General features: G+C 38.7%; 1 protein-coding gene across 1 annotated transcript; it reads left to right on the top strand.

The window, feature by feature from the left end:
- The first annotated feature begins 12,192 nt into the window (after window positions 1-12,192).
- On the top strand, window positions 12,193-14,799 carry LOC132513088 (protein ARMCX6-like). The gene is made up of 2 exons (XM_060137293.1): window positions 12,193-12,271; window positions 13,635-14,799. Exons 1-2 carry the CDS (start codon window positions 12,193-12,195, stop codon window positions 14,183-14,185), a joined length of 630 nt encoding a protein of 209 aa, XP_059993276.1. The 3' UTR covers window positions 14,186-14,799.
- Window positions 14,800-15,104: the final 305 nt, after the last annotated feature.

Below are 15,104 nucleotides of genomic sequence, written 5' to 3'. Positions count from 1 at the left end.
GGTGATCAAGTTTTTCATATTTTCCCTTTATGGCTTCTGGGCTTTTGTTCATCCTGAGGAAAGTTTTCCTTACCTCTAAGTTATAAAAATAAACTCTATGATACATCTTAATACTTGGTAGTATAAATCCTCTTTATTGTTTTTTTTTTGGAATTGTCTTCGATATTCTTGGCACTTTGTTTTTCCATATAGATTTAAAAAATAAGCTTGCCAATTTATGCACACACAGATACAGACACAGACAGACACATCACCTGTTTGGATTTTAATTGTGATTGCAATGAATCTATAGATCAATTTGGAAGGAATTAACATTTTTACAATATTGAGTTCTCCAATACATTAACATGGTATATTTTGTCCTTTAATTATGTCTTCTTTAATTTCTTTCAATAATGTCTGAATTTTCATCTTCAGACTTGCACATATTTTGTTAGAATTATTTCTAGGACTTGGGGGTTTTTGTGACTTTGTTCTTAAAATTTCATTTCTAATTTCTTGCTGCTGTTATAGGAATAGAGCTGATTATTAATAATATATTGACAGGGCCTTCCCTGGTGTCGCAGTGGTTGAGAGTCTGCCTGCCGATGCAGGGGACGTGGGTTCGTGCCCCGGTCCGGGAGGATCCCGCGTGCCACGAAGCGGCTGGGCCCGTGAGCCATGGCCGCTGGGCCTGCGCGTCCGGAGCCTGTGCTTTGCGACGGGAGAGGCCACAGCGGTGAGAGGCCCGCGTACCGAAAAAAAAAAAAAAAAAAATATATATATATATATATATATATATAGAGAGAGAGAGAGAGAGAGAGACATTGTATTGTGTGATCTTGTTGAATCATTTATTAATTTTAATAGTTTATTTATAGATTCTTTTGGATTTTCTACATACACAATAATTTTGTATGCAAATTGTCTTTCTTCCTTTTCAATTCTTGTACTTTTTCTTTTTCTTCCCTTTTTGCAAAGTCTAGCATCCCCATCATGGTGATGAATAAAAGTGATGACAGTGGCCATCCTTTTCTTATTACATATCTCAGGTGGAATCTCCTGATATTTCAACATTAACTGTGATGTTTGTTCCTTTATTTTTGTAGATAGTTTTTAATCAAATTATGGAAGTTTCTTTTTATTTCTGGATAGATAAAAGTTTTTAAACATTTTTTTTATTGGGGACTGGCACAGTGGATATGACTCTGTGCTCCCAATGCAGGGGCCTCAGATTTGATCCCTGACCAGGGAACTAGATCCCACATGCATGCCACAACTAAGAGTTTGCGTGCCACAACTAAGGAGTCCTCCTGCCGCAACTAAGGAGCCAACCTACCATAACTAAGGAGCCCACCTGCCACAACTAAGGAGCCCACGTGCTGCAACTAAGGAGCCCACCTTCTGCAACTAAGACCAGGTTCAACCAAATAAATAAATATTTTAAAAAATAAAATTTTTTTAATTGAAGTACAGTTAATTTACAATACTGTGTTAGTTTCAGGTGTACAGCAAAGTGATTTGGATATTATATTTTTTTTCGAGTCTTTTCCATTATAGGTTATTACAAGATATTGAATATTGTTCCCTGTGCAACAGTAAATCCTTGTTGTTTACCTATTTTGTATATGGTAGTGTATATCTGTTAATCCTATATTCCTAATTTATCCCTCCCCCCTTCAACTTTGGTAACCATAAGCTTGTTTTCTATATCTGTGAGTCTGTTTCTGTTTTGTAAATAAGTTCATTTGTACTTTTTTTAAGATTCCACATATAAGTGATGTCATATAATATTTGTCTTTCTCTGTCTGACTTACTTCACTTAGCATAATACGCTCAAGGTCCATCCATGCTGTCACAATGGCAAGATTTTATTCTTTCTTATGGCTGAGTAGTATTTCATTGTGTGTATCCAAATCACTTTGCTGTATTCCTGAAACTAACACAATGGTATATATGTATACCCCAATTTCTTTATTCAGTCACCCATCAATGGACACTTAGGTTGCTTCCATATCTTGGTATATTATCCATATTATCTTGTAAATAATACCTGCAGTGAACATAAGGGTGCATATATCTTTTTGAATTAGTGTTTTTGTTTTCTTTGGAAAAATATCCAAAAGTGGAATTGCTGGATCATGGTAGTCCTACTTTTAAATTTGTGAGGAGTCTCCATACTGTTTTCCACAGTAGCTACACCAATCTACATTCCCACCAACAGTAAATGAAGGTTCCCTTTTCTCTACATCCTTACCAACACTTGTTATTTTTTTTCTTTTTTTGTTTTGTTTTGGTGTTTTTTGATAATGGCTATTCCAACAGGTGTAAGGTGGTATCTCATTGTGATTTTAATTTGCATTTCCCTGATGATCAGTGATGTTGAGCATCACTTCAAGTGTCTGTCTGCTGTCTGTACGTCTTCTTTGGAAAAATGTCTTTTCAGGTTGTCTGCCCATCTTTTAATTGAGTTGTTTGTTTTATTGTTATTGATTTGTATGAATTATCTGCATATTTGGATATTAACCCCTTATCGAATATATCATTTGCAAATATCTTCTCCCATTCAGTAGGCTGCCTTTTTCTTTTGTTGATATTTTCCTTCACTGTGCAAAGCTTTTTACTTTGAAGTAATCCCGTTTGTCTATTTTTGTTTTTATCATCTTTGCCTGAGGAGACATATCAAAAAAAATATTGCTAAGACTGATTCAAAGAGCATACTGTCTATGTTTTCTTCTAGGAGTTTTATGGTTTTAGGTCTTATATTTAAATCTTTAATCCATTTTGAGTTTACTTTTGTATATGGTATGAGAAAGTAGTACAGTTAATTACTTTGCATGTAGTTGTCCAGTTTTCCCAACACAATTTATTGAAGAGACTATCTTTTCCCCATTGTATATTTTTGCCCCTTTTGTCATAGATCAATTGACCTTGTAAGTGTAGATTTATTTCTGTGCTCTCTATTCTGTTCCATTGATCTATGTTTCTGTTTTTGTGCCAGTACTATACTGTTTTGAGTATTGTAGCTTTGTAGTATAATTTGAAATCAGGGAATGTGATATGTCCAGCTTTGTTCTTTTTTTCTCAAAGTTGTTTTGGCTATTTCAGGTCTTTTGTATTTCCATATAAATTTTAGAATTATTTGTTCTAGTTTTTTGAAAAATGCCATTGGTGTTTTGATAGGATTCTATTTGAATTTGTAGATTGGCCATTTTAACAATATTAATCCTTCCAATCCATGAGCATGGTATATCTTTCCCTTTGTTTGTGTGGTCTTCAATTTCTTTTATCAATGTTTTATAGTTTTCTTAGTACCAGTCTTTTACTTTCTTGCTTAGGTTTATTCCTAGGTTTTTTATTCTTTTCTTATGCAGTTGTAAATGTTTTCATAATTTTTATTTCTGATAGTTTGTTGATAATGTATAGAAATTCTACAGATTTCTGTATATTAATTTTGTATCCTGAAACCTTACTGAATTTATTAGTTCTAATAGTTTTTTGGTGGCATCTTTAAGATTTTCTATAAATAGTATCATGTCATCTGCAAACAGTGACAGTTTTACTTCTTCCTTTCCAATTTGGATGCCTTTTATTTCTTTTTGTTGTCTGACTGCTGTGGCTAGGACTTCCAATAGTATGTTGAATAAAAGTGGTGAGAGTGAGCATCCTTGTCTTGTTCCTGATACTAGAGGAAATGTCTGTGTCCTTCCCTGGGTTAGGGAAGTTTCCAGCTATTATTTCTTCAAATAAGTTCGCTGCCCCTTTCTCTGTCTCTTCTCCTGGGATCTCTATAATGCAAATGGTAGCTTAATGTCATTCCAGAGGTCTCCTAAACTATCCTCATTTTTTAAAATTCTTTTTTGTTTTTTCTGTTCAGCTTGTGTGATTTCCACTACACTGTCTTCCAGTTCACTGATCCATTCCTCTGTATCATCTAATCTACTGTTGATTCCTTCTAGTGTACTTTTTAAAAATTTTGGCCATGTTGGGTCTTCATTGCTATGCACAGGCTTTCTCTAGTTGCGGTGAGTAGGGGCTACTCTTTGTTGCAGTGTGTGCGCTTCTCGTTTGCGGTGGCTTCTCTTGTTGTGGAGCATAGGCTCTAGGGTGTGCAGGCTTCAGTAGTTGTGGTGCGTGGGCTCAGTAGTTGTGGTGCGTGGGCTTTAGAGCACAGGTTCAAGTAGTTGTGGCACACGGGCTTAGCTGCTCTGTGGCATGTGGGAGTTCTTTCTACTACAAGGACACTGATGCTAACGAGGAAACTCCCAAAACAGCTGCACGAGCTTTAAGAGCAGAATCTTTGTTTCCTATACCCCTCAGGCTCTTCTGTTTGCAAGCTCCACTGGCCTTCAAAGTCAGACATTCTGGAGGTTTGTCTCCCTGGTGCAGGACCCCCAGGCTGGGGAGCCCAATATGGGGCTCAGATCCTTTGCTCTTTGGGGAGAACCTCTGTGATTGTGTTTATCCTCCCACTTGTGGGTCACCTACCCAAGGATGTGAGTCTTGGATATATTGTGTGTCTGCCCCTCCTACCCATCTCATTGTGGTTCCTTCTTTATATCTTCAGTTGTGGAAGATGTTTTCTGCTAGTCTTCAGGTCATTCCCATAGATAGTTGCTCTGTAAATAGTTGTAATTTTGATGTTCCCATGAAAGGAGGTGAGTTCAGGGGCTTACTCCTCCACTATCTTGGCCACACCTCCCCTCTTTCTTATTTTCTAATACAGGTTTCCACTGCTGTCCAAAAGTAGAGTGTTCACAAGCCAAAATGGCTTAAAGTGAAGAAGCAATTACCTTAGGACAAATATTGTTAATGGATGCACAAAATAAACTGAGATAAAGCACAGATGCTCACAGACACAGTTCAAAGCTATGGCACCTTGATGCTGAGATGATGAGTGTAGTTCACAGGGAAGGAGCTTGGCAGTGAATGCTACTCTCACTCCTTGGGGTACATGCTGCTTCCATAATAGCTTGGCTTGCTGCAAAACAAATGCTGAATGCTATTTTCTCTTTTCATCATTTTCCATAAAAGCAAAAATTGCCTTTGGATTTCTTTCAGTTTGTGAAAACAAGTACTAATGTAGGTCTTTTGTAAAAAAGCAAGTAGCATGAAGCAAACTTTCAAAAAGCAGGGGAAATTTGTGTATGCATTAATTTCCATAAATTTAGCACTGTTTTCACTGGATACCATAATTTTTGATAAGTTGTATCAATATTTTGATTTTCATTTATATCAAAATATTTAAAAATTTCTTTTGTGACTTCTTTGACACATGTTTTAAGAGTGTGTTGTTTAATCTTCAAATATTTAGAGATTTTGCAGCTATCTTTCTGTTATTGATTTCTAGTTTAATTCCATGTGGTCTGAGAGAATACTTTGTATGCTTTCTACTCTTTTAAACTTGTTAAGTGTGTTTTATGGCCTAAAATGTGGTCTGTCTTGGTTAATATTTTATGTGAGCCTAAGAAGTATGTGTATTTTTTGCTGTTGTTGGATTAAATATTCTACCAATGTTAATTAGATCCGGTTGATTAATGGTGTTTTTTTTCTCCCTTTACATGAGACAGGAAGTCTAGATGGAGCTGGAACCAGCCAGTTGTCCTTCCCCCAGGTCAGATAAGGCCCTGGTAAAGTAGTTTCCCTTTCAGGATAGCCTTTGTTATGGAGAACATTTGGATGTATTTCAAAATGGTTATTTTTCCCCTGGGCATAATTCAAAATGGTTATTTTCCCCTCCCCCTGACAGAAATATGAGGGAAATTTTCTCTGATCTTCATTGTGAGAACCTGTTGGCTTCCATCAGGGAAGAAAATAGTGAAAATGTGATGATCCCCTCGAAAGTGACCCTGCCCATAGATTTTTAACTCTTAAGCTAGTCTACATCCAGCCTCTAGCAATTCAAAATGACCATTGAAGGTATTCTGACCAGTTACTGCTTCAAGTAGTCTCATCTTAGCTGTGATTCTTCCTATATCTCCAGACTTTGGGGGTGTTGTTTTGCCCTGTGACCTCAATTCTCTGATCAATCTTAGAGAAGTTGTTGATTTTCTATTTGTTCAACATTTTTCTTATTGTAAGGAGGGCAATGAGGACTTTCAACTCTTCATATGTTGGAGCTGAAGTTGAAGGTCACTATTACATTTTTACTTTGAGAATTTCCATTTGATTCTTTTCCCCCCACATTTCAGTTATTGGGTGAAAACATCTATCTTGTTTTCTTGAACATATCAATCACAATTCTTTTAAAGTTTATGTCTGATACCTCTAATAGCTTAATCTTCTATAGGTCCATTTCTATTGTTCATTTCTTTTCCTCCTTTAAAAAAATTCTGTTTGCCATATCTCTTGGTATGCTTTTGTTTGAGTGCTAAATATTATGAATGAAAAATTCTAGAAAATGTAGATGACTTTGTCTTGATTTGTAGAAGATTTGCTTTGGCTTTGGCAAAGCAGTATAAGAGTAAATTACCTTAAGCTAATCAAGAATTGAACTAATTTGAGTTTGGATTTCAATCTTTGTCAGACCTATTCTATTTCTAGTTCACCCTTATTCCTAGGGTGTAATCCTTCAGGGGTTCTAACTGACAGCCTAGGGAATTTATTAGTTCCCCCAATCTTGGAAATCTACAAACTCCAACTTTTATCTTCCCTGCACTATGAAGCTGCCAAAAGCTCAGTTTATCTTCCTAGCCTCTTAATCGCCTTTTTCTACTTGGTTTCTTTGCTTCTAGCTCTACACCCATTTAAGAATTGGTGAATGCCTCAAAGAGAAAATCAGTTTCATTTCTTTGTAATTTCCTTTCTCCAAGATCTTAGCCCATCAAATCCTGGATGTGTAGGTAGCCCTAAGTTCTAGATTTTGAATCCTTAACTCTGTGTAACTGCTGAAAGTTCTACTAAGGTTTTTTGACTCTTAGCAGCTTATTTTTCAGTCTCTCCACCCATGTTGATAATGAATTCACAAATGCTTCAAGAGGAAAATTGGTGTCAAATGTGTTTCACCTCTTTAAGTTTCCCTTCTCTCCACGATTTTGGTACTTCAAATCCTGGCTGCTTTCACAGCTCTCCAATGCCTTTTTTTTTTTTGGTTGCGTTAGGTCTTCATTGCTGTGCACAGGCTTTCTCTAGTTGTGGTGAGCAGGGGCTATTCTTCGTTGCGGTATGTGGGCTCTAGGCGCGTGGGCTTCAGTGCTTCCAACACGTTGTCTCAGTAGTCGTGGCACGCAGGACCTGGAGCGGGTGGGCTTCAGTAGTTGTGGCTCACAGGCTCTAGAGCACGGGCTCGGTAGTTGTGGTGCACAGGCTTAGTTGCCCTGCGGCATGTGGGATCTTCCCGGACCAGGGATCAAACCCATGTCCCCTGCATTTGCAGGCGGATTCTTAACCACTGCACCACCAGGGAAGTCCCTCTCCAATGTCTTTAAACAATTTAACTTGTTTAAATGTAATAACAATTGATTTTTCAGCTTTTCTTGTCCTTCTAAGTGAGAGGATTGGTCTTCTATTAGTAGGCTGTCATAGCCAGAAGCAAACTATCCTCTATAACTTTGAATGTAATATTTTTATTACCATCCCATGCAAAATATTTTCAAATTTTAATTCTGATTTCTTCTTTGACCCATGGGTTATTTAAAAATGTATTTCCTAATTCCAAAAAATATGCAGATTATTGGTTATATTTTTATGATTGATTTTTAGTTTATTGCACCATGGTTAGGGAACACACACCGTATGATTTCAATCTTTTGAAATTTGTTAAAACTTGCTTTATGTCCCAGTATATGATCAATTTTGATACAGACATACCTCAGATATATTGTGGGTTCAGTTCCAGATCACCACAACAAAGTGAATATCAAAATTAAGTGAATCACATGAATATTTTAGTTTCCCAGTGCCTATAAAAGTTATGCTTACAGTATCATAGTCTATTAAGTGTGCAATAGAATTATGTCTAAAAAATAATGTACATACCTTAATTTAAAATACTTTATTGCTAAAAAATTCTGTCATCTGAGCTTTCAGCGAGTTGTACTCTTTTTGCAATAATAACATCAAAGATCACTGATCACAGATCACCATAACAAATATAATGATAATGAAAAACTTCGAAATATTGTGAGAATTACCAAAATGTGACACAGAGACATGTAGTGAGCAAATGCTATTGGAAAAATTGTACCGATAGACTTGACGCAGGGTTGCTACAAACCTTCAATTTGTAAAATATGTAGTATCTGCGAAGTGCAATAAAGGGAAGTACAATAAAATGAGGTATACCTTGTATATGTTCCATATGTTTTTTTGAATGAAACTTTTGTGATTGTTGAGTGTAGTTTTATACCAATTAGGGATTGAACTAATTGAATCATATTTGCTAATCATGTTCAAATCTTCTATATTTCTGCTATTTTTATATGCTTATTCTGTCATCTACAAAAAAAGATATTTTAAAATCTCCCACTATGATTGGGCACCTCTATTATTTCTTATAGTTCTGTCCATTTTTTGCTTTATATGCCACATCTTTTTTTTTCAGAGATGAAAGACAATTTATTACTCACATCAATAGCAGTAGCCAGAGTATCAGCATTTTTACACCAGTTCCTGGATCCCATTTCCCAGCTGGTGATATGAAGAGAGCCAGATGACACCAACACACACAATGAGATGTGTCACAGAAGAACTCTGAGCTTAAAGAATCTGAGTCTTTTATCCTTACTAGCAAATCTTACCTTTGCTCATGAGGGAGACACTATCTCTATCTTCCAAGGCTGTTTGCTATACAACCTTGAAAAGATAGTTCAGAACAATGGGCAGTGAGTGCCTTACTCAGAATATGTGCAGGCACATGACAAAGCCACAGAGAATTGTCTCCCAACAGAGTGCAGCTTGAGAAGGATTTATTGCACCTAGCCTCGATCAGATGACCAATTAATGATTTCTGACACTGACCCTGGAGAAAGTACTTGCAACATTTATGCCACATATTGCATATTTCATAATTAGTTACCGAAAAAGATATAAAACTATAAGAACTATAAGAGAGTTCAGTGGTAATATACAAAATAAGTATATATGAAATCATGATATATACCACATCTTCTAATCCTAAATTTTATCCTACTTGAGATTTGAATGGCTTCTTGAATATGTAGCTTGACATTTTGGAAAGTTTCAGAAAATTGTCAACCATTATTTCCTCAGATATTACTTCTGCCTCATTCATTCTCTCCTCTATTCATTCTCTTCTCTTCCTGGATTTCAAGTATACATATGTTACTTGAAATCTTTCTGTATTCTCTGTCTCTTAGCTACTCAATGTTTTCATCCTTTTGTGACTCTGGCATTTTTTCTGGATAGTTTCTTCCAACCTACCTTCCTGTTCAATAATTTTCTTTTCACCTATATGTACTCTGCTGTTAAATCCTTCCATTCAGTTCTTAATTGAGATTATTCTATTTTTCAGGTCTAGAATTTGTTTTATACTTTTTAATAGTTTCCATTTATCTGCAGAAATTCTCTATATTGTCCTTTATCTCCTTAAGCATAGTAAGCATATTTATTTTAAATCTATGTCTGATATATCTGATAACTCTAATATCTGAAGCCCTGATGTGTCTTTTTCTATTGTGTGTCATTTCCGATGACTTTTGTTAATTTTGTCTTGTCTTCTTGTGTACTTGGTTGTTTTCTATTGTGTGCTAGATATAGTATTTTACGACACTTCAGAAAAAATTTGAGGCCGATATTGTTTCTCTCTGAAGAAAATTTGTATTTGTCTCTGCAAGGCACCTAGAGGTATTAGCACTCTGGAATTACCTTAATCCAATTTCCAATGGTTGGGATTACTTAAAGTTAAACTGAAGTCCTTGTAAAAGCCTGTCTACATGACCTTTTTTTTGTTTTAGATTCCATATATATGTGTTAGCTTATGGTATTTGTTTTTGTCTTTCTGACTTACTTCACTCTGTATGACAGACCCTATGGTCATGAAGAACCTAGGGGCAAGACGGGAATAAAGATGCAGACCTACTAGAGAATGGACTTGAGGACACGGGAAGGGGGAAGGGTAAGCTGGGACAAAGTGAGAGAGTGGCATGGACATATATACACTACCAAACATAAGGTAGATAGCTAGTGGGAAGCAGCCGCATAGCACAGGGAAATCAGCTCGGTGCTTTGTGACTACCTAGAGGGGTGGAATAGGGAGGGTGGGAGGGAGGAAGACGCAAGAGGGAAGAGATATGGGGATATATGTATATGTATAACTGATTCACTTTGTTAGAAAGCAGAAACTAACACACCATTGTAAAGCAATTATACTCTAATAAAGATGTTAAAAAATAAAAAAAGCCTGTCTACGTCTCCTTCACTCTGACTCTGAGGTGCAGCTCTTTCAGTATCACAATCCAAAGATTTTAGGGTTTACCAGGTATACCTCTTGGCAAGATTTGGATTCCAGTACCTGTCTCCCTAGTCCCCCAAGGCTACCCAAAATTCTACATAGCCTCCCAGTAGTTCCTTCAATAACTGCATATGTGCCATTGGGAAAAGTGGCCGTAATATTAAGCTCAACTTTTCCCACTCCTATTCTGAACCAGGTATTCTTCACCATTTTGTTAGCCCTCTAGTGCCTTCAGGGAAATGAAAATCTATGTTTTGTCCAGCTTCTCCAGATCAGCAGGAGGATTGGTTTCATTTACTCATCTTCCATTTCCCTAACTCGTCTTTGAGAACTTTTGGTAAATTTTTGTAGAAGTATACCATATACACAGAATAGTGAACAAATCCTAAGTGTTCAGCTCAATAAATTTTCACAAAGTGAGTAAGGAACAAGACATGAACAGTACATTGGAAGCTTCCCCCATGTGCCCATCTAGTCAATAGTGCATCCCAAGGGTAACCACTATTCTGACTTCTAAAACCATGGATTAGTTTTATGTGTTTTTTTAAAACTTTCTGTAAAGGAAGTCACACAGTATGTATTCTTTTGTATCTTTTTTATTTTAGCTAACATTGTGAGATTAATCCATACTGTTGCATATATAGTATTCATTGCCATTTATGAATATACTCCACATTTATGAATATACTGTATTTTATTTTATCCATTCTACTGTTAATGGATATTTGAGTTGTCTCCAGTTGGGGATAATATGAACAGTGCTACTATGCATATTGTTATTCTTGTCTTTTGGTGAACATATGTATGCATTTGTGTTGTGCATAAGGTCACCAGTTGTGCATATTTTTAGTCTGAAGACAAAATTAAGATCTAGATTCTGGAGTGTGTGAACTCAGCAAGGTAAATGTTGCCTTGTGGGGGTCTGTCTGAGAAACCAGGTGGTCTTTACTAAGAGACAAGTCTGTTCATCTCCATGTCCCATTGACCTTAGCAGTTGGCACTATACCTAGAATGTATTATGCCTTAAATATATGTCTCAGAAATAATCAGTGGTGACATTTTGGCAAACATCACTCCTTATACATATAAAAGCATGTACAAATCTTTATAAAAAGCCAGTATTTCCAAGAAAATGAGCAGAGGCAATAAATATCTAAATTATCTCTTGCTCTATGTCTTATTTCATGCAATGTGCTTTCTCATGGGTCCAAGAAAGATAATGGATATTAGCGGCTGAGTGGAGGGGAAGTGAAGAGATGGGCTGTTGCCCTATATTCTAAGAGAAGGTAAAGAAGTATAAACTGAAATAGTTGCTCCAGGAGAAGATAGGTTCCTTCCTTGGAAATTAGAGAAAGGCAAATTTCAACAAAATGGAAATGCCTTATCTTTTGGTCTCTAGGATTGGCAAAGAAAAAATGAGTGACAGGTCTGGTGTGCTGCGGGGGAAAGGAGAGGGGCGGGCATACTCTTGCATCACTACTGGTAGGAGAGAAACTTGGAGACCATGGCTCATTGGTGACGTATCTCAGTTGACCAAGAATTGTGGAGAGGTGGTCTTTTTGGTCCGGCCATCAGCTTCCTGTTGATATCAGGGAGATGTGTTTGTAGCCAAGTGAAGAAGGAAGAGACTTCTCTGATTGTGTTCAGGTTGGTGTGAGAGTGAGCATTGCCTGGGGAGTCTTGGGGTCGCGGTGGAGTTAGGTAGCAGAGACCTGAAGGGGACAGACCTGAAGTTAGGTAGAGTCAGCTTTCCCCACACCCTCCGGCTATCCACCAGCTCATTTTAGTTCTCTAAATGGTGCATGAGGTCGGGGGGAGAGCTGATGCTGGGATCTGGGAGTGAGAAGTGGGGACCGTTTGACAGTCTTGAATCAGTAAAAGGTAGGAACTGTGGCCTAACACCCTGCACTAAATGTTCACAGACCTTTATCTGTTTGTTAGCTTGTCTGTCTGTAGGGGGCAGCACAACCCAAAGGAAAGGAAGAGGAAACCCATTACATACAGGATATTTAGTAGAAACTGAAGTGAGTTCTTTCAAGGAAACGTGGGGCCTGGGCCGGTCACAAGGTGGCGGTAGAGGCAAGCTCCAAACCAGAACCTGTTCTTTCACTATCCTGCCTTCAGAAAAGCATTACTTAACCCCAATCCTTTTAGGCTCTGGGGAAGCAGTGTTTATAGAGCAGAAATGACGGGTAGAACAGAAAAGTGGCCATTTGATGGAAGAAACCGAGGTCAAGAGAGTGACTGGGGCGCAGAGCAATGGAAAAGGTGGGCATTTGTGGGGGAAGGATGGGGTGATGAAAGGGTCTGGAGGGCAGGGTAGGGGCTGTGCCTAAGACCTAAATGGGAGACATTTGAAAGCCAGACTTCTCACTCTGGAGAGAGGACACATATGTGCCTGTACATCTACCAGTCTCCATTCTTTCTTCTGTGTCTACAAGTAGACATAAATCTAGGCAAAGGAAGAACGAAATTGCTCTACACATTGTTATCTCTTGGAGATAGGGATGGGGAGGGAGGTTGGAGTCAAAATGCAGGGTCTAGAGGCAACTCAGCTACCTCTCCTTGTCTTTGTTCTCCTCTCCTCTTACTTGGGTGCTGGAAAAGTTAAATGCTGTACCTCTGAGGAAACAGTGGGAATGAGCTTAAAGGAGATAAATACCAGAGGAGAAACGTTTGAAAGTTAAGACCCTAACTCAGGAAAGAGAGATACTGATACCCTTGTATCCTGAGTATTGACATGTATATCTATGGAAACTCATATGAAAGCTCTATGTATTTGCATTTCCACTAGTTTCCGGTCAGATGGCAGTTAGTGCAATTTGTGTCCAGGAAAAGAACGTCTAACAGTCTCCTACCTAGAACACTACAATTAGATAGCTTTTAAAAGAGTGAGAACCTCCTGTGACTTCTCACAGATATAGAGTATGCTCGAAATGCTGATTTAGTGAAAGCAGTTCTGGAGGTCAGGGCTAGAAGTTGCTACAGTGTTCATCCAATAATCAGAAGAGGATATAACCACAGTGAGAAACAACCAGAATTGTAGGGAACTTCATATGGATAAGGATGGGTAAGGGGTCTGGTCTTTACTCAAAGATCCAGGAAAAGCCAAGTCCTGGGGATGAGGTTGACATGAGATATGGGCAGTAGGAACCTAGGGCCTCTCAAAGAGGAAATAGTCTGAATGAAGAAAAATCACTCTTTCACTAATGAAAATGAGGACTATTTTTTAGTGATGCTTAAGATATTGAAAATTTCAGTTGTGTTCTTGGCCTCTCCAAGTGCCCTTTCATTCAGGGAAAAGTGTTGTTAGCTCAGCCCAGGGACACTGGTTTTTCATTTAGCCACGATATCAATAGTCATTTGGCCAGCCTCTCCATTGCTGGAAACACGATCCCTATTCCCAACCCTGCTGTTGAGGCTTTCTGTGCCCTGGATAACTTGAAAGCCAGTGTTGAAAATCAGAGCCAGATTAAGATGTACATCAACGAAGTGTGTCGGGAGACTGTGTCACTTTGCTGCAACTCATTTCTGCAGCAGGCCGGATTAAATTTGTTAATAATCATGACAGTTATTAATAACATGCTTGCCAAGTCCGTTTCAGACTTGAAGTTTCCTTTGATACCAGAGGGAAGTGAATGTGCTGAGGGGCACGTTGTGAAACCCTTGATGGGTTTGTCTGAAAAGCCAGTCTTGGCGGGGGAGTTGCTGGGAGCCCAGATGTTGCTCTCCTTCTTGTCCCTCTTTATCAGGAATGCAAACAGACAGCTTCTCCCAGAAATCCCGGCCTCTTAAATGGCCCCCTCCAACAGGATGGGACTGATCCACCCCGAACCAAAACCCGATCAGTGAACCACACACTTGTGTTCTCAATCAAAGACTCTGCAGTGGGTGCTATTGAAGATCCAGCCTTAGCCAGTAGCCATATCTCTGGGTGAAAGTTACACTTGCTAAATCCAGGACCACTCTCTTGTTGGCCAGGAAGGGGTTCCCACAGAGCTTTGAGTAACCTCTTGGTTTTGCAGTCTGCAGGCAGTGCACATTGTAAATTGCTCCCTTGCGGCCTTCTTCCTGTGGTAAAGGGATCATTTCAGCTGTGTGGTGAAAGGACAACATTTTCTAGCCTGACAAGGGATGCCTTGCCTGTGGTGGTCTCCCTGTCTAAGCTGGACCGTCTTGTGGAGACCAGACCCATATGGGAGCTTGTGCCGAAAATGCATTGGTTGCTGCGTAGGTTGAATTCTTTTTCATTTACTCTCTTTTCTTCACGAGCCTATGGATGGTAAACCTGTTCAGCAAAAAATGTACACTCCCCTTCTATGAGTTGTACTGACTCAGCCTCGTCCACCAAGTCTGCATTTTTATGTATCACCAATAAAGCTGTGTGCTTTAGCTGGCAAAAACGAGAACATGGTACTTGTCTTTGAGTTTATAGTCTGCGTGAAGAGGAAGCCCAAAATACATGATCAGTGCTAACTAACTGGGGCGTTTGCTCCTGAAGAATGTCCGCCTAGCAGTGCCCACAGGAGGCAGTGGAAGAGGTGGGCTGCAGGGTTCAGGATAAGCTTCCAGAAGGGGCTGGGGGCGGGGCTGGGGCAGGGGAATGGGGTGGAGGGTGGAATTAAGAAGGACTGCTGGGAGGACTAAAGGAGACAGCACCTGTGAAGCAGGCAGCACATGCCTGATGCAGAGGAATCCTTCCCTCGATGAAGTT

This window comes from Lagenorhynchus albirostris, chromosome X (assembly GCF_949774975.1).
Source record: "Lagenorhynchus albirostris chromosome X, mLagAlb1.1, whole genome shotgun sequence".
In the NCBI taxonomy this organism is placed as follows: domain Eukaryota; kingdom Metazoa; phylum Chordata; class Mammalia; order Artiodactyla; family Delphinidae; genus Lagenorhynchus; species Lagenorhynchus albirostris.
The sequence above is the reverse complement of the archived record's forward strand: the minus strand, read 5'-3'. Positions and strand labels throughout refer to the sequence as shown.

Coding starts and splice junctions, on each gene's coding strand:
- LOC132513088 (XM_060137293.1), top strand. CDS start 12,193: ATGAGGTCGGGGGGAGAGCTGATGCTGGGATCTGGGAGTGAGAAGTGG. Junction 12,272..13,634: donor CAGTCTTGAATCAGTAAAAG/GTAGGAACTGTG, acceptor GTGATGCTTAAG/ATATTGAAAATTTCAGTTGT.